General features: G+C 42.4%; 1 protein-coding gene across 7 annotated transcripts in view; it reads left to right on the top strand.

The window, feature by feature from the left end:
- LOC137425883 (RNA binding protein fox-1 homolog 3) overlaps positions 1-21,265 on the top strand; it is a 375,403-nt gene that overhangs the window by 311,352 nt on the left and 42,786 nt on the right. For all 7 annotated transcript variants that reach the window (XM_068114617.2, XM_068114610.2, XM_068114630.2 and 4 more), the window contains 4 exons: positions 1,330-1,602; positions 1,914-2,054; positions 2,417-2,470; positions 11,998-12,090. In XM_068114617.2, coding sequence (XP_067970718.2) covers positions 1,330-1,602; positions 1,914-2,054; positions 2,417-2,470; positions 11,998-12,090 — 561 coding nt within the window. The remainder of the gene's footprint in view (positions 1-1,329; positions 1,603-1,913; positions 2,055-2,416; positions 2,471-11,997; positions 12,091-21,265) is intronic.

A 21,265-nucleotide genomic window follows, 5' to 3' on the forward strand; every position in this document is an offset into this window, starting at 1 on the left:
AATTTTAAAATGTTTGCACAGTAATAACACCATTCCACATTTGATGACATCTGCAGTAATGTTATGTTTGTACCTTATTGCTTCGCAAACAGACTGAAAATGGCAAAACGGAAACAAGAAAATAATCCCTTAAGGCTGATGGATACTATGACTGCTTTGGTGATAAAACCACAAAAACCTTTACAAGCAGAGATGGAAAAAGAAAAAGACATAAACCAAAGCGACAATAGGAAGAGAGTGTTCGAAAACAAATAAGGCAGAAAAATAAAATTATAATGTGTAAAGAAGAGACGTTAGTATTAAATATAAATGCATTTCACATCCCCTGCATATCATTAGCATAATGAGGGGAATAAGCACTGAGAAGCGCAGCAAATTCAGACGGGTTAAAACTTTAACAAAACGGTACAGTGTTAATGAGAAAGAAGCATAGCTGGAGATAAAATAAGCATGAGAAAAGCATGATGGAGATCGTGATGAGAGGTGGGCAATGAACAGGAGCGGGAAAAATCACTTTATAATTTATAGAATTATCATTTCTCAAAATGGGATGCATTTAATATGCATTGTGAAAGCTGTTCTCTGATCTCTAACTTAAAACTTATAATTTGTTAACCGTAACTTTTCTCTCCACCTTTGTTATCTCAAGATTTTTAATTCCTCCTTCAATTCCCCTCTCTGAGCAAAATAATTTGTTTATCGACCATTTTGGTGTTGCTGTACCGTATATTCAATATGGTTGCCATCAGGGTACATTTTCAGTCCCCTTTTTGTCTCCTGAATCAAGGCTTAGTGTACACCGTATCTCTGTACTTGTAATTGTGAACGAGGGATTATTTTGCTTGATAAACCAATATTATATCATGATCTGAGACTCTGACATATATATATAATAACCACCTTTAGAGGCCATTTTTCCCCCGCAAAGCGGGGGTTGGCCTTTCTCGGGAACCGTGGTTGTTGTTGTTTTTTGGTCCCCTTTTTGAAGCAATGTTTTACGGCCGGATGCCCTTCCTGACGCCAACCCTTTTTGCCGCCTTTAACGACAAACAGGGAATTACCAGTGAACTGGTACTCAATTAGCCGACCTCGGAAGGATGAACAGGCTGAGTCAACCCCCAAAACAGGCTGAGTCAACCCCCCTGGCGTTAATTCAGCGATCGACCGGGATTCGAACCCAGGATCCTAGGATCATAAGCCAGCACCCTAGCCGCTAGCCTAACACCAGGGACTTAATCACGAATATTTGTCTCAGAATGGTGTCTGACATTGTGTTATTTTCTCTGTTTCTCTCTCTCTCCCTTTCTCTCTCAACCTTTTTTGCATCAGGGGAACCAGGAGCCGGTGGGGCTGGCAGCCGACTCCATTGCACAGGCCTTCCCCGGCCCGCAGTTTGCTGTCCCACCGCCGGCCCACACCAGCTTACCAGGAGACTATGCTCACCCACATACACATCCACATACACACCCACACTCACACCATCTAGACTTCACTGGAACGCCGGGTGCGGAGCATACTTTGACACTGTATGCACCTGCAGCTGGACACCCTGTGCCTCCAAACACCCATCCACCAGCTCAAGCAGTGTCCGGAACAGGCACGGTGAGAAACATGCACCCTGTACCCTGAACCTGTTTGGGCTTCATGTAGGCTGCTACAAAAATGCCCATCTTTTTCTACAGTTTCAACACGTCTCTTCACGCCCAGATCTATGTGCAGCACAGGTTAAAATTTAAGGCTTTGTGAAATGCTCAATAAATCTGTTACGCATGCAGTGCAACATTCTTTAATGCAGCACAAGTGCAGTGATCAGATCTGGGACTGGCAGCTTCCTCAATATCATGTTAGTAATGCAGTATGCTGCATTTTGTTGATCTCGATAAGCAAGTGTGTGATGGTGTGTGATCGCACAGCAAACAGAAGAGCTAGTGCAGACAGACAGCCAAGGTGGATCTCCAGCTGAAGCATCAGAGACAAAGCCTCAACCCAAGCGGCTTCACGTTTCAAACATCCCATTCCGCTTCAGAGACCCTGATCTACGGCAGATGTTTGGAGTGAGTTTGCAAAACCATATTAAATTGAGATCTTACTCAATCCTTCAAGAGCTTTTGAGCTCTGGACTCAGATTTTCTTATACAGTATATTAGCTTTTGCAAAAGGATTTGTAAATGTAAACTTTTTGTGACAACTGCTTTCGAGCACCACTTTTGGGATTCGTATAACAATTTTATATAAACACAGCACTGCTTACTCAATGAAATCGAGGTAATAGGAAAGGAGGTTTGTATTTCTAACATTTCTCATCCATCTTTCCACAATTCCCTCAATGTATTGCTACCTTCAACATGAATACCCTTCTCACACTCGGTCTAAGGATCTGGATCAGCATTACTGTGATATGCACTCTGTGTTGCAGCAATTTGGAAAAATTCTAGACGTGGAAATAATATTCAATGAAAGGGGATCGAAGGTAAGTACTGGTCTCATTGTTTCTTCACTTTCATATTTTATTCTTCACTGCCCACATGCACACACCTCTGAGTTGTTTATCTCATTGAAATCTTGCCAAACCTATAAACTGTCACCCTCCTGGTGTGTGTATGTATATATATATATATATATATATATATATATATATATATATATATATATATATATATATATATATATATATGTATATATATATATATATATATATATATATACATATACATATACATACATACATACATACATATATATACAGTCACATGAAAAAGTAAGTACACCCCATGTAAAGTTTTGACTTTTTCAACATATTTCAACATACCGCTATTTGATCTTCATTTCAACAATATTGATAGATAAAGGTGATATAATATAACAAATATCATGAAACATTTACATTTTGTAGTCCATTGTATAATTTAAATAAACATAAATGCAATTTTCGCATGTGGAAAAAGTAAGCACACCCTTAGCTCTAATAGGTGGTTTTGCCCTCTTTGGCAGAAACAACCTCAAGTAGGCGTTTCTTATAACTGTCCACCAGTCTCTGACATCGACTGGGAGAAATTTTTGCCCACTCCTCCATGCAGAATTCTTTCAGCTGTGCGATGTTTGAGGGGTTTCTTGCATGCACAGCTCGTTTCAAATCCCCCCACAACATCTCGATGGGATTTCGATCCGGGCTTTGACTTGACCATTCCAAAACCCTCCATTTCATTCTTTTCAGCCATTCCTGGGTGTATTTACTGGTATGTTCAAGGTCATTGTCGTGTTGCAAGGTCCACCTTCGGTTGAGCTTCAACTCGCGACAGATGGCCTCAGATTATCCTCAAGCACCCTCTGGTACAATGAAGAATTCATAGTGGATTCTATGATGGTGAGCTGCCCAGGCCCTGATGCAGCAAAGCTGCAACAACAACAACAACAACAACAACTTGCATTTTAAGGCCATTTTCCCTGCTAGAGCGGGGGTTAGCCTTGCGGTCCCCATGACAATCTTCTCCATCTTGCCCTATTTTCTGCATCTCTCCTTGTTAACCCCCTTGCCCACATTTCTTCTTGCACCATCTTTGGCCAAGTCTTTCTCGGTCTTCCCCGTCCTCTACTTCCTTCTACATTCATTTCCGTCACTCTTCTCAACTAGTCACTTTCGTCCTTCCTCAACACATGACCAAACCATCTCAACCTGTTCCTCTTCACAACATCAATCACAGGCTCTATTCCCGTCATTTTTCTCAATTCATCATTTGTCTTCCTCTCTCTCAACGATACTCCGCACATCCATCGAACCATTCGCATTTCCACCCTTTCCAACCTTCTTTGCTGCTCTACGTTCATTACCCATGTCTCGCTCCCATAAATCATAACACTTCTCACACATGCAGCATACATCTTTCCCTTCAGCTTCAATGACACTCCCCTCCTCATCAGCACGCCACTCAGTTCCCGAAACTTCTTCCATGCACATCTCACTCTCGCAACCGTTGCTGAGTCTGATCCACCTTCTCCATTCAGCATGTCTCCGTGGTAGCAAAATGTTTTCACACCTTCCAGCTTCACGCCGTCTCCAAGATCCAACTCAACATTTCCTCCATCTGCAGCTCCCTCTGTGCACACATTACATTTGAATGTAGCTGCCACACTGGTTAATGACCCTCTCAGACCACTACATTTTTGATGAACCCACTCAGCGCACATTGTATATTGAATGGAGTTCACTCCGACACCCTTCCTGCACACAGCACAGGGCCACTTCCCAGTTCTTTCCACCTCACCACATGCTTTACCACTTGCCATCACCTTCATCTTTCCGATATTCACCTTCAGACCTTTTGTCTCCATACATTCCTTCCACTTGTTCATCTTTTCCTTCAGTCCATCCATACTTTCCGCAATCAACACCAGATCATCTGCATACAACAACTCCCACGGTAAACCCTCCTTTACGTTCTGAGCCAGCACCTCCATCACAGCTACAAATAGTAGTGGACTTAGTACCGACCCCTGATGCACTCCCACCTTCACCTCAAACTCACCATTGTTCCCGTCCTTCGTCCTTACAGCTGTGCGCGCTCTTTTGTACATTGCCATCACTACTCTGATCAACCATTCCTCCACTCCTAACTTCCTCATTGCCCATGTCAATACTTTGCGTGGAACCCTATCGAATGCTTTCTCCAGATTAACAAACCCAAGAAACAACTTCTTCCTCTTCTCCATGTACTTCTCCTGCGACTGCCTCACAATAAAAAGCACGTCTGTCGTTCCTCTTCCTGGCATAAATCCAAACTGCATTTCGTCGATCTTCACTTTCTTCCTTTTCCTCCTCTCCAACACCCTTTCCAATACCTTCATTCCATGCTCCAATAACTTTATCGCTCGGTACGAGCCACACTCTAGAGGGTCACCTTTCCCCTTGTATAGAGGGACGAGGGTACTCAGTTCCCAATCCACTGGAATGCGGCCTTCTTTCACCGCCAGATTAAAGATCTCTGTCATTCTCTTCACACTCCAACTTCCTGCTGCCTTCAACATATCTCCCACAACTCCCGTCGGCCCTCCCGCTTTTCTACTCTTCATTGCTTTTATCGCTTCCTCAACTTCCTTCTCAGTTATCTTATCTGCCGGTCCTAAAACTGGGTTACTCTCTATGTTGCCATCCCATTCATTCTCTGTATTCAACAGGATTTCCATATATCTTTTCCATCTTCCTTTAATTCCATCTGGGTCCACAACGATTTGTCCCACTTCATCCTCCAAGCAACTCACCCCCATCACATCACACCTCTCTTTCGCTATCTGCTTTGCAATCCTGAACACTGCTCTCTGACCCTCTTCCGAATCCAAGCGTTCTCCGAACATTTTCCTTCATGCCTCCTGCGCCTTTGCTACCTCTTTCTTTGCAGCCTTCTTGGCTGCCTTATAACTTTCATGCTCTGCTGTTTCTGCTCCCGTACCCTTCGCCTTCTGCCACTCCTTGAACTTCTTCCTCTTCTCGTCAATCCTCTTTCCAACTTCATCATCCCACCACCATGTTTCCGAGTGCCTCGGTGGTCCTTTTGTCCATCCACATACCTCACCAACGGCTCCCAACAGACTAGCTTTCATTGACATCCAACCACTTTCAAGCTCAACCACATCATCCTCTACCCTACTCAGCCTCTCTTTTAATGCCTCCCTTACTGTCACCTCTTTCAACCTCCACACCTTCATTCTCGGTTGGTACTTCACCCGCCGAGCTCTCCTCGCACCTTTCATCCTTATGTCGCAGACAACCAAGTGGTGCTGTGAAACAGCCTCCTCCCCCGGGATCACCTTTGTGTCCCGGAGGTGCCCCCTATCTCGCCTACGCACCATCATGTAGTCAACGGTTGTCGTCGACCCACCTGACGTGTATGTAACAAGCTTATTATCCTCTTTCTGGAACTGAGTTTTACAAATCAACAAATCAGCTCCATCAGCAAACTCCAAAATCCTTTCACCTTCTCCGTTTCTCACACCATATCCGTAACCCCCATGAACTCCCTCAAAACCATACATACTCCTTCCCCCATGTCCATTTAGGTCTCCTCCTACCACAACAACTTCCTCATCTTTCACGTTTTCCATCAGCTTCTCTATCGCACACCAGAACTTGTCCTTCTCTTCATCGCTCCGACCAACCTGCGGAGCATGTCCCGAGATGACGTTCACCAAGAGCTTTCCAATCATCATTTTCACCATCATCAACCTATCACTCACTCTCGTCACACTCACCACACTGTCTACAAACTCCTCAGAAAACAGGACACCAACACCATTCACGCCCTGCAGGCACCCTTGCCACACAAACTTGTATATCTGTCCCTGCCTACCCTTCACCATTCTCACACCACTTCCCTTCCATCTCGTCTCTTGCACACAACATATGTCCACTCTTCTTCTGACCAATACTTCCACCACTTCTCCTGATCTCCCTGTCATTGTCCCTACATTCCATGTCCCAAACCTCAGAAACCGATCTCCACTTCGGGCTGTACCCTGCCCATATGTAGTTGTAATTGTCATGGTTCTCTTTTTGAGGCAATGTTTTTATGGCCGGATGCCCTTCCTGACACCAACCCTCTTTGTCGTCTTTTACGACACGCAGGGATACGGTGTACCTATTCTAATCCAGGGTACACACTGGAAACGTTTAAAACATGGAAATTCTGGGGGGGGGGGGGAGGGGGGCATCTCGGCTGCGGGGGCCCCGTCAGCACCACGCCACGTTTGCCTGGTCAGCACCACGGCGGCCCGGTCAGCACCACACCCTTGGAAAGGACTTCGATGCACGTCGGCCCGTGCAGCAAAGCTGCCCCAAACCATAATATTTCCACCACCATGCTTTACAATTGGTGTCAGGTTCTTGTGGTCAAATGCTCTCTTTGGTTTTCGCCAAACATGTCTTCTGGTACTGTGGCCAAATACCTCTACCTTTGACTCATCTGTCCAGAGCACATTGTTCCAGAAGTGATGGTCTTTGCCTCGTGGTTCATTGGCAAACTTTAGTCTTGCCCTGATGTTCTTTCTGGACAGCAAAGGTTTCCTCCTGGCACACCTCCATGTAGATGAAATTTGTGCAGCATCTTTCCAATGGTAAGCTCGTGCACTTTGACATCAACAGTGGCAAGAGCTACCTGGAGGTCCCGTGATGACATTCTGGGGTTCTTAGAGACTTCTTTCAGCATCTTGCGGTCTGCTCTCTGGCTGAACTTGCTGGGGCGGCCGCCTGGCCTGAACAAGTTGGCAGTTGTTTGGAATCTTCTCCACTTGTAGATGATCTTCCGGACAGTCAAATGATTGATTTCAAATTGTTTGGAGATCTTATTAAATCCCTACCCAGACTCGTAGGCATCTATAACCTTCTTTCTGAAGGCCTCAGAGAGCTCTTTTGATCTCGGCATGATGACGCCGCACACTTCAACAACAAAGGGCAAACCAAACTAAATGTCTGAGGTTTAAATAAGACAGGTTCCTCCAAGATCCTCTCGAACGATGTTCTAATCATTTGCACCTGATCTGGTGCACCTGATTCTAATTTTAGTTATTTGAAGTTGTGATAAATGTCGGGGTGTACTTACTTTTTCCACATGCGAAATTTGCATTTATGTTTATTTAAAATTTGTACCCTTCACCATTCATTTTGCATTTGTGTTTGCATTTATGTTTTGGAATATATATATATATATATATATATATATATATATATATATATATATATATATATATATATATATATATATATATATATATTTATACAGACTTGGCATTTAATATGGAATATTTTTTTTGTGGGGCTGAACTTACTTTTCAAGATGACTTAGAACCAAAAGTTCATTGGAATTATGTTGAAATTATTCTAGATTTTGTTAATGTGACCTTTAAAAGAAACAAAAACCACATTTGACATTTCGAAGCAAATAAATTGATCCTTGAAAGTGATGTAAACTGATATCGAACTCAATTCACGGACAGTACTGTGTTAAATGTCTGTGCGTTTTCCAGAAGTATCTCTTTATTTTGCACATTAGGCAAAAATTTTTTTTTACAAAAACAAAAGTTAAATTACGACTGGGATTACGAACAGTAAAATTACAGTTCAGTACTTCGTGTAACCCCCACGAGCATTCAGAAGAGCACGTACACGTTGAGGCATGCTGTTCACGAGATTTGCCAAGGTTTGGACAGGAATCGCTTGCCATGCTGTTACAATAGCCTGCTGCAATTCACGCACAGAGGCAGGCTGCTGGTCCAAGTTGTCGATTTAACGCGTTAATTCTACCCACAAGTTCTCTATCGGATTCATATCCGGGGACAAGGCAGGCCACTCCATATGCTCTACACCACAGTCAGCAAGAAAGTGTTTGATCATGCGAGCACGATGAGGCCATGCATTGTCATCTTGGGAGACAAAGTTTCCTCGAAAGGCTGAACGAACAAATGGAAGCAATGTTTCTTCCAGAATGGCCCTGTGCTTGAACTGGTTCAGGTTTCCATTCAGAACAACCAGGTCAGTTTTGCCCCCTGCATGAAAAGCAACCCAAACGGTCACCCCACCACCTCCAGCTTGGACTCTTGGCACTATACAATCTTCGTTGTCGGCTTCATGCACTTGTCTGCGCACTCGGACGCGGCCATATTGACGATAGTCCAGAAATCTAGACTTGTCACTGAAGATCACGTGATTCTAGTGTCCTGGCTGCCATTGACGGTGCTCTCTGGCCCACTGCAATCGGCGCTGGCGATGTTGTCTGGTCAGATGTGGCTTTCTCAGGGGACGCCTGGCACGATAGCCTGCTTGAACCAGTCGTTGGTTGACTAGCCTTCTGGATACAGGCACATTTGTCAGTTGCTGCCACTCAGCCCTAAGCCGATTAGCTGACTTGGTACGGCCATTGCGGACTAGCCGGTGCAGCTGGCGATCATCCCTCCTTGTGGTTATGCAGGGACGTCCTGACCTCGGTATTGGAGTAGGGACACCCCTCTGAGCATTTCGTTTCAGGATCTTTGACACCTGACCTTGAGTGATGCCATACTGCCGAGCAATAGCACGCTGTTTCATGCCGGAATTTCGTAAAGCCACCACTAAATGACAAAGAGCATTGTCGAGTTGACGGACCATCTCCAGGGGAAGCGGCAATAACTTTCGTTGACGTGCAGCAGTTGTTTTCCACTAATACAGAACGCAACAACCCTTATATACCCGATTGTGAAGCCAATCGTCAAATGTACCTGTCCGTACATTTTGTCACGCCACCTGTGATATAATCCTGTTATTGACTTCTTGCTGCGACAGACAATCAGTGACATGGTTCTTTTAACAAAGAAATCACCGAAGCGTAAAAGAAACTCACCAGATTGATACACCGAGTTCAGAAAGTAAACCCAAGTCAAGAAAAAAAAAATTCCATATTAAATGCCAAGTCTGTATATATATATATATACATATATATTTTATGTTTATGTTTTGGAACATATATATATATATATATATATATATATATATATATATATATATATATATATATATATATATATATATATATATATATATATATATATATACACAGTATGTATATGGGTTGCAGCAATTTAGAAAAATTCTAGATGTGGTAATAATATCCAATGAAAGGGGATCGAAGGTAAGTACTGGTCTCACTGTTTCTTCACTCTCATATTTTATTCTTCACCACCCACATGCACACACCTCTGAGTTGTTTATCTTGGGTTGAAATCTTGCCACAGTTATAAGCTGTCACTCTCCTGGTATATGTATATGTATATGTGTGTATATATATGTGTGTGTGTATGTGTATATATATATATATATATACTTGGGCTGGTTGTATTCATCACATCCTGTGTATATATATATATATATATATATATATATATATATATATATATATATATATATATATATATATATATATATATATATATATATACAATGCCCTCATCATTAATACTCTCCTCACACTTCATGTTGTGGGTTTGGGGTAATGCTGTATACAACTATAATATATGGCATAGGAATATATATTATTTATATTTGTGCCTATGTGACGTCCAGCTAAGATTCAATCATTTCCAAACACCACAGATCTCATGGTTGACAGACAACCAGCCCAACATTATAGTTTTATGACAAGAGGGCCCAAGCAAAGGGACAGATAGACATTTGTCTAGCACACGATCAAACCCATCTTTCCATCAGCCTGCCAAAACATACAGCTGCAGGAACTCAGGCTGTGTAATAATCACAAGTACGCCAAGAAGCGGAAGCCAGATGGAACGGTCTGCAGTGTCCTCCTCTTGGCTCACAAACCTTTAATACGTGAAAGGCCAATAAGGCATGAATTACCTAATTTTGGGAATTATCTTAATTTTCCGAAGAATTATTGAGGAAGGCTTACCAACAGTACCATAAAGACTACTTACCACACCATTAACCCACCCAAAACCATCTCGAGACAAGCTCTTAATTCTCTCTCTCGCTCCTTCTTTCTCCCACTCCTGTCCTCACTTTTTTTTTCTTCTCGTCTTTCAGTCCCCATCCCCCACTTCTCCTCACCTTCTCCCCTAGCTATGCTACCTTGTACTGCTTCATTTATCGGATCTCCATCATACGTTTTTGCAGTGGCTTGTTGTTTATGAGATGAAATGCTGGCTGCTAATTACTCCTGCGCATTTTCTCATATTTGTGCCTTTGATGAGCAGCATGAGTCTGCGATAGATTTCTACCGCTGCACACCCCTTGTGTTTATTCCACTATTCCATCTGATATAGTCTTGTGATTGCACCACACGAGACTCTTTGAAACGAATTTCAAACAGGACGGTTTCACCGTGGATGGCCTGTAGACACGTACAAATGTCAGCGCACAACTTGCATTCAATATGGTTGTAAGCTCGGCATCGGTTTTTGCGCATTTATTGATGAAAACAATTGCAACTGATTTTGTGCGTTCAACCGGTTCCCTGTGGTGGACACCATGCTCGATGGGAAAGCCTGGTGCTGATTGATAATAACAGTCAACTCTTCCAGGCTGGAAACTCAACGCTCCACTCTCTCCACCCTGCTTGCGCGGCAGTTTTGGGAGCGCGGAGGCGTGTGCTCATTAATCTGCCTCTGCTTCCATTACTGCTATTCCATGGGAATGCCTAATGCGGTGCCAGTCTGGGTTCTGCACACTACGCACGTCAAGAATCCTTCCCTCTGTGTATATCTGCTTCTGTTTTAAGGCTCATACATGTTGTCTGCGTTTTCTGCATTCATTATGAATATAATAATGGACATATCGGACTGCGCACAAATCCCATATAGTTCACTTATGGATGTCTATAAATATTGGATGAAAATATGAAGTAGGTGGTACTGTCAGCGATCTGAGCATCTGACTTGGGATCTTTGAGGTTTAGGGGCCGATTTCCACATAAATATTTGATTAATCACATTAATAAATAATGATGAATACAGAGGAATAGTCCACCATGTCATCCCGTCTTCCTGCCTGATGACCGGGATAAAGGGAAGCTACCATGTACGAAATTAAATTGTGATTGATGCAGTGCTGCTGTCGTAAAATCTGCATTATATGACCAACATTTAGTGCTCCCACTTACAATAAATAATGCCTCATCGTCACACTCAAATAAAAAACAAATTTCAGGCTGTTCTCTGTACCGCACGTAGTGTCGTGCAATATTAAACATCCTGTAAATTGAAATCACTTTTCTTTTGCTGATACATTAATTGTGTTTAATTAGCACTATTATATGAGATATGATGTGTTTTGGGTTGTTTGGGCAAATAAATGTCAACGTAAGCACCCAATATTTCTTGTAATATTTGCAACTTTTGCAAAGCAGTTGTTATTAAACACCAATTTATACGATATTTTATGTAGGAAGCATCAAAGTTGACTGCATGTGTTTCACCAACTTTGTCATCCTTCCTGCAATGGCATCCCCTCACCAATTCACCAAGGGATTTGGTTTTGTGACTTTCGAGAGCAGCGGAGACGCCGAACGTGCTCGAGAGAAGCTGCATGGCAGTATGGTGGAAGGGCGCAAGATCGAGGTATTACTTGCAACCTCACTGAGTGTTACATCACATCACTTAAGGACCGATAAAGGCTCATGTCACCAACATCTTGCCTCATTAAAATCCACCTCAATGTATTTCTTAATCATCCACCTCCATTTACTTCCATTCATCTCCACCTTTCTAAAATCAGTCTGGATTGCTTTTCCACATTCACTCATAAAACCTGGAATCCAGTCGTTACCACTTCGGCACACATACTGTACATTTATTTTTCCACATAACATACCAAATAACGAACATTTGTAATTATTAGATTATATGTGGGATTCTAGGCTCAGTTTAAATGTGTGGGAGGGCAGGTATGATGTGCAAGTGTGTGTAGGCATAATATGCAGGTCCAAAGTCAGCACCTGGCCGACCTGCCCTCAGATAAGGATGTTTCATAAAAGTAATGGAGTCAGCAGGTTCGGCCTTGCCCTAGCGCAGTCACGCGACATTTCCTCCGATTTATTATTCCGATCAGGTGCGCACTCCGCCGGAACAGCTTTGTGTCGAGGCAGAAATGGATGTGTTTGACTCTTTCATTTTGTGATGAAATATTCAAAACTTCCGTTTGTTTCCTTTCATTCAATTTCAGAATATTTTTTAGTTTTTATTGTCGATGTCATCAGGATGAATGAGTCTCGTGCAAAAGCAAATTGTACAACATATTACGTTGTGGGTGCCAGTACATGATGAGGGATCTTGAGGATAGAAGGTGCAGCAGACAAAAGAAAACATATTGAAGCTCTGACATTAGATGTGCTTACACATATCCTAAAAGATCAACCAATGGGTTGGCTATATCCAACATCTGTAGGAATATTTGAGCTCATCTCAATCTCAACTTTTTCAGTGAGATTTACCACCCTCCCCTCCCTGTCCCCCTGTTCCTGGATGATAATGCAAGTTAGTGCCAGGCATAGCTGATCAGAACTGATCCTTGACATTCAGTAGGTGAGTATATCTGGATCTTCACAGCTCGCCTGCCTTGTCACCTGCATCCATTTGCCCGCTCGCTCGGCCTGCTGTGTGCTGGGTGCGGTGCTGTGTGATGGTGGATGTCTTACCTTGGACGAAGGCTCCAACTAGGCATGTTGGTCTGCCTGTATAAGGCCCTCAATATTTCACAGGCATGTGCACAGTTTGTGGTTTGAAAACGCTAACATCTTCCTAGCTCGGTGGTGAGATGCTGAGTGTCCTGAACTGAATTTGGGATAGCCATTTTCTGTTGAGCACAGTTGCCTGTCTGCCTGTCCGCTTGTCTGCCTGGATTTGTCTGGAGATGGGAACTTGATGTTGTTGGGTTCTGCACGCTGATATGAAATCCTTGATTCAGAACGCTTCGGCGATTAACCCTCTGATGGCACGGTTGCCTTTTTGGCACTAAACATACACATTGAAATGATATATGGTGTGCGAAAATCGCACCTTGTGCATTCTTCACCTAGTTTAACAGGCTTGACTTTCATGCCAATTAAAACATGCAGTCAACAAAACAAAATTGGTGGCAAGACCTTGCAAAATGCTTTGGATGTGCAGTTTTGAAACAAATTGGTGATTTGCATCCAGATTTGTCCTGCACTGCAGGTGACTACAGCAAGGAAGAGGACAGCAAAAATTTAAGGCCTTAATTTCAAATACATTAGTGCTTCCTATATAGCAAAGTGTGGCGTGAAAATGCCATCGAGAGTTTATCTCTGAAGCGTAAATGTTCTCGATTTACAAGCATGTTTTGGATCTGTGTTTTCCTTTTGCATCATTTATTCTCCACATCCTCAAGGACACCTGGAATCTAGCATCTGGATCCTTATATCAGTTCTTCTCGAAAGTAAACCCAGCCCAGAACACTTCCTCTGTTTGTCTCTTTCGTATTACTTGCATGTTGGTAATGCTTCTTTAGTGCGATCAAATGAAAGATTAAGTCATGCATGTGATAAGGACATCAAAATACTGATAATTCAGTCTAACCATTTCCATTACATCTCATTCATCAACGGATATTTTCATTTTCCATGATGGATGTATGTACTCGTATTAATTCTATTGTTGCAGATTTATTTTTCAAAGAGAAGGATGCAATCGATATTGGTAAATAGGCAAATTGGTAAAATGGCTTCCTATGTTTCCACATACCATTCTTTGCGGAAGTAGTGTGGCTCATATGAAACTCCAATCGAGTTTGCCACTTCACATCACATACCTAACAATTTACTTCGATTACTTAAGCTAAAACATTCAAATGATGATCAAAAAATCCTGAAATGTCTTTTGTGCTTAAGTTGTCTTAAAGGTTCGACATCTGCGTACCTTCCCTGCCTTACTCTCTGCCAGAGGAATAACTTTTTTGCAGATGTTGTTTGTGATGTCCTTTTTGGGGTTGATGACTAAAACCTAAAGTTGATCCTTAAGTTGAATGGTTATGTCTATTCCTCTGCCCACTTAATAGTTTAAATATATTTTTTCACTGTTTCATACAAAATTAAATGCAAGGAAGTACACTAAATCTGTATTATTCCATCCTTCCAAAATACATTCTCTTGCCTGATGAGGCTAATTACTCTTGCACTGATCATTTGAAAGAGAAAATCATCCTAATCATGTTGCCACCTACTTATCATGGCCAGTCTTCAGTTTTAACTGGCTAATATTTATTCTTCTACGCTGCAATATTCCTTATAAACTGCTAAAATGGCGTAAATTATTAGTGCTGTCCTGGTATCAGCATTGAAAGCCTGCAGGAAGCTCGCCATGTCGTCTCTGTTTATGTATCTGTCCCTGACCGCAATTATGGGTTGAGCAACATTAAGACGGGAGTCATCAAGCTGAGATTTCTCTCTCCCCTCCGGGTGTAGACTTGATAGGACTGGGAGACTGACATCCAGTGGCCTGCGTTTTGAAGGGATCATGGGATCTTTATCATTCATAAGCAAAACAAGCCAGCTTTAAAAAAATCTTCCTCAAAAGGGCAGTATACTTTATGGTGCATCGTCCTGCATACAAAACACCCAGATGGTTTATAGTCAAATCTTGTGTTGGGAATAAAATCCAGACGAGACAACTCAAAGGTGAGTTTACTACCTCTGAGCTATCCCGTCGACCTTCCACCACACAGTAGTTCATATTATAGTTTTCAGGTGATGTATGTTCGACATTTTTATTTTTATTTGTTGCCAGATTTTTTTTTGAATTCGCCATTTTATCCTTTAAAGCATGAACTACAAAGATGGTTCATGTCCACTTGTGAATCATTATTTCTCATCTTTCCAAAGGCCTTTCATAAAAAAAGCAGAATGATTCTGATTTAATTCTCGTTTCTGAGCAAGCTTATTTGTGGAAGAGCTGGTGCACTGAATGGATCAGTATACAATAGGACAAAGGAACAGCAGAGAGAGAGAGGGGGAGGGTGGGGGGACACCAACACCTTCAGCAGTGTTGATGGCCAAGATAGAGGGAGACTTGGACAAACAATGGGTATGGGGAGGAATTGGGGACAGGCAAGGACAAGATGGATACAGAAGGAAACTCTCAGGAGGGGAAAAATGGAAATTTGGAGGGAGAAGGGCTTGGCGTGAGGTCGAGGGTTAGCGAGGGTGGAAAAGATCATGGTTTTGGATTGGGGATGATCTGAGATGGTGGTGAACAACTGTCTTGAAAACCTGGAGGGAAGAATGAGATTTAAGAGAATGTGAAAGTTGGTTCCACAGGTGATGAAAAATAGGGACGAATGACAGGAGGTGAGCAGTGATCCCCAATTTAGGTAGTTTCATCAAAATAAGTTGATGGCGGACTGTGTGCGTGCAACAAAAATCTGGCCACAGAAAGAGCAGAAGGTGCAAGACCAGAAAGGAGGCAGTAGAAGGCAGAAAGAGCACCAACCTGTCTGCGGTGCGGAAGTGATAGGCCCTTTGACTCTGCCTCAATGTGTGAGATTCCCATGACCTTGATTCATCCCAAAATTCACCCCAAATCCACTTTATTTTTTTTGAAATACCGACTTTTTTCTTTCCAGGAAGTTCAAGCAGTGTCCATCTGTTTTATACTTTCCCACCCCCCGCCTTCCCCTGCCTCCTCCCCCCAAGCCCTCTCTCTCCCGCAGATCTTCCGTTGTCCCTGTTCTCTGCGGTTGTGCTTGTGTGCTTCCCTCTCTCTCCCCATCTTGTCTCCCGCTCCCTTTTTTGTATGTTTTGTGTGTCCGTTTGTTGTTTTTTTGTGATTGATGTTAGCTCTCACACGAGCCTCGATCTTGTATACAAAAAAAAGCCTTGGTTTCCATTGCATCAATCTGGGCAAGATGCATGAAGCAGGGGAGCCAGCCAAGAGGGGAGAGCATTACTCCATCAAGCTACGGATGAAAACCTTGCAGCATTGCAGGTGGATAGGCGTTCAGGTGTGCCAAAGAAGGACTTTGTATGATGGAGGATACCCAGTCGGCGTTTGGCTTTGAAGGCCAACTTTGCAATCTGGTTTGCCCAAGAAAGATCATGGCTGATGATGACACCCAGGAGTTTGAGTAACTTAACTTCCCGAAGAGGATTGGTTAAAGCACAGGCTTCACATTCACATACCTAACATAATTTAATTCCCCCAGAATTATGGGCGGTTTGCCATATGGTTCTTTGAGAGAGAAAGAGAAGGAAAGAGAGATTTGTTAGGAAAGACATATTCCAAGTGTTTGACCAGTTCGTAATTTTTCAAGGTCTGAAGAGATGGAAGAACATGCTGCCTGTCTGTCTGAAGTATGAGGAATGTCTTGAAGGTGGTATATAAGAGGAGGCTAATGTTTAATTGAGAAGTAGGCAGTGGATAATAGGTCAGGATGATTTGGGTACACAAAATTTGGGGGCAAACACTGAGCTGAGACATTTTGCCTTTTCTCGAGCAGAGTCTGAAGTGAGGCCGTTTGGAGTGAACGAGGGGCTGAAGTGGAGCATACACCAGGGACCATCTTGATAAGGCAGCACCAATATTTTGAAGAAGCAGACTGGTTGGAGAGAAGGAGAATAACCTTAAGATTAGTCTTGCCTTTCTAGACAAGACTAAACTAGACGGATTTCTGAGAAATGTGAATGTTAGGTGCATTTTTGTGTAAAGGTTGGGAGCCTCACTTTTTAACATAATCAGGGTATGCTGAATTCGACTAACCCGGTTCCCAAGCCGAATTTTGAGTTTTTGACCTTCTAATTAGCACAAACAAAATGGCCACCAAATTGCCATTTTTGGACAATTTATTTGAACAAGCATTTATATATATCATGTATATACATGCAGCTCTTTTACTTGAACTTTACAACTTTTACCCCAAAATGCACCGAGAAGCTTATACATGGCCTTTTTTCATCAATCCGTCTAGTCTATCTTGTAAATGTCATTATTGGACATTATAAGTGTTTTCTCTTATGTGTATTTGGGACCTCACCATTGTTCTTGTGTTTATTGTTTTGCTGGTATTTGAATCTGTTTCCATAAACTCCTCCATCTTCTTTAACCGACGTAGTAACCATGTCTCTACTACTTACTCATACTCATGTTTTGGGGAGAGTGAAGAGGCTATACACACGATATATATATATATATATATATATATATATATATATATATATATATATATATATATATATACACTAGCTTGGCTCGGCTCGCGAGCGTCGTTACTAAGGGAACGGGCTTATTTTAGCTGAGGATAATGACTGTACCTGAGTTGCTGTGTTGTCATGATTTACACCAATCATAATACAAACAATTACTTTGCACAAATGCATTTGTTGTGTTTGTGATATTACATTTTTATAGGCAATTTAGGTTGAAGATTTTTTTTTTTCAAGAAAGAACCCCTCAGCACATACATAGGGGAGGGGTAGGTGCAGACTGGACGTTTGGGACGATTATACCTCACCACCACGTAATTCAAAACACCTCACCACCACGTAATTCAAAACACCTCACCACCACGTAATTCAAAACACCTCACCACCACGTAATTCAAAACACCTCACCACCACGTAATTCAAAACACCTCACCACCACGTAATTTAGAACACCTCACAGCCATAAAACATGTAATAAAAACAACTCACCACCACGAAATTAAAAACACCTCACAGCCATAAAACACGCAATAAAAACACCTCACAACCACAAAATTAAAAACACCTCACTACCACGAAATTGAAAACACCTCACAGCCATAAAACACGTAATAAAAACACCTCACAGCCATAAAACACGTAATAAAAACACACCACCACAAAATTAAAAACACCTCACAGCCATTAAAAAAACATAACAAAAACACCTCACAGCCATAAAACACGCAATAAAAACACCTCACAACCACAAAATTAAAAACACCTCACCACCACGAAATTGAAAACACCTCACAGCCATAAAACACGTAATAAAAACACCTCACAGCCATAAAACACGTAATAAAAACACACCACCACAAAATTAAAAACACCTCACAGCCATTAAAAAAACATAACAAAAACACCTCACAGCCATAAAACACGTAATAAAAACACCTCACAGCCATAAAACACATAATAAAAACACCTCACAGCCATAAAACACGTAATAAAAACACCTCACAGCCATAAAACACGTAATAAAAACACCTCACCACCACGAAATTAAAAAACACCTCACAGCCATAAAGTATGTAATAAAAACACCTCACCACCATAAAATTAAAAACACCTCACAGCCATAAAACACGTAATAAAAACATCTCACCACCACGAAATTAAAAACACCTCACAGCCATAAAGACGTAATAAAAACACCTCACCACCACAAAATTAAAAACACCTCACAGCCATAAAACGCGTAATAAAAACACCTCACCACCACAAAATTAAAAACACCTCACAGCCATAAAACACGTAATAAAAACACATCACAGCCATAAAACACGTAATAAAAACACCTCACAGCCATAAAACACGTAATAAAAACACCTCACAGCCATAAAACACATAATAAAAACACCTCACAGCCATAAAACACGTAATAAAAACACCTCACAGCCATAAAACACGTAATAAAAACACCTCACCACCACGAAATTAAAAACACCTCACAGCCATAAAGACGTAATAAAAACACCTCACCACCACAAAATTAAAAACACCTCACAGCCATAAAACACGTAATAAAAACACCTCACAGCCATAAAACACGTAATAAAAACACTCACCACCACGAAATTAAAAACACCTCACAGCCATAAAGTATGTAATAAAAACACCTCACCACCACGAAATTAAAAACACCTCACAGCCATAAAGACGTAATAAAAACACCTCACCACCACAAAATTAAAAACACCTCACAGCCATAAAACACGTAATAAAAACATCTCACCACCACGAAATTAAAAACACCTGACAGCCATAAAGACGTAATAAAAACACCTCACCCCCACAAAATTAAAAACACCTCACAGCCATAAAACGCATAATAAAAACACCTCACCACCACAAAATTAAAAACACCTCACAGCCATAAAACACATAATAAAAACATCTCACCACCACGAAATTAAAAACACCTCACAGCCATAAAGACGTAATAAAAACACCTCACCACCACAAAATTAAAAACACCTCACAGCCATAAAACGCGTAATAAAAACACCTCACCACCACAAAATTAAAAACACCTCACAGCCATAAAACACGTAATAAAAACACCTCACAGCCATAAAACACGTAATAAAAACACCTCACCACCACAAAATTAAAAACACCTCACAGCCATAAAACACGTAATAAAAACACCTCACAGCCATAAAACACGTAATAAAAACACCTCACCACCACAAAATTGAAAACACCTCACAGCCATAAAACACGTAGAAAAAACACCTCACAGCCACAAAATTAAATACACCTCACCACCACGTCATTTAAAAACACCTCACCACCAAGTAATTCAAAACACCTCACCACCACGTAATTAAAAACACCTCACCACCACGTAATTATAAATACCTCACCACCACGTAAATCAAAACACCTCACCACCATGTCATTTAAAAACACCTCACCACCATGTGATTTAAAAACACCTCACCACCACGTAATTATAAATACCTCACCACCACGTAAATCAAAACACCTCACCACCATGTGATTTAAAAACACCTCACCACCATGTCATTTAAAAACACCTCACCACCACATAATTCAAAATACCTCACCACCACGTGATTCAAAACCACCACAACGTTATTAAAATCACTTCACAACCACGGAAACAAAAGTTTGAGGGAGTCGTTAAGTGCTAACACAGACACTGCCCAGATGTGTCGATGTATAGATAAATGACTGTACCCGAGTTGCCGTTTTGTCATGGTTTAAACCAATCATAATTCAAACAATTATTTTGCGCAAATGTATTTGTAATATACGTGATATCACATTTTATAAACAATTGAAGTTGAAAAAAAAAATTTCCCCAAAAAATTCAAAAAAAAATTAAACAAAATTGGAAAATTTTTCAAAAAATATACCCTTAGGACATACCCGTGGGAGAGATATGTGCATAGCAGAAGTTTGGTACGATTTCACGAAAGTTTGAGAAAGTAGTTCAGTGACAAGACAACACAGGACAGGACAGATGCTGCACAGATATATATTGCACGGGGAGGGGGGAAGGGGGGAGGGGGGAGGGAGGAGGGGGGGAGGGGAGGGGGGAGGGGAGAGGGAAGAGGGGGGGGATGGGGAGGGTGAGGGATGGGAGGGGGGAGGGGGAGGAGGGGGTGGGGTGGGGGGTGGGAGGGGGTTCGGGGGGAGAGGAGGGGGGAGGGGAGGAGGGGGAGGGGGAAGGGGGAAGGTGGAGGGAGGAGGGGAGGGGGAAGGGGGAGGGGGGAGGGGAGAGGGAAGGGGGGGGAGGGTGAGGGATGGGAGGGGGGAGGGGGTGGGGGTGGGAGGGGGTTCGGGGGGAGAGGAAGGAGGAGGGAGGGGGAGGGGGGAGGGGAGAGGGAAGAGGGGGGGATGGGGAGGGTGAGGGATGGAGGGGGGAGGGGGAGGAGGGGGGGGTGGGGGTGGGAGGGGGTTCGGGGGGAGAGGAGGGGGAGGGGAGGAGGGGGGAGGGGGGAAGGGGGGAGGGGAAGGGGGAGGGAGGAGGGGGGAAGGGGGAGGGGGGAGGGGAGAGGGAAGAGGGG

The sequence above is a fragment of the Myxine glutinosa genome, chromosome 1 (genome assembly GCF_964187855.1).
Source record: "Myxine glutinosa chromosome 1, kmMyxGlut1.1, whole genome shotgun sequence".
Classification (NCBI taxonomy): Eukaryota; Metazoa; Chordata; class Myxini; order Myxiniformes; family Myxinidae; genus Myxine; species Myxine glutinosa.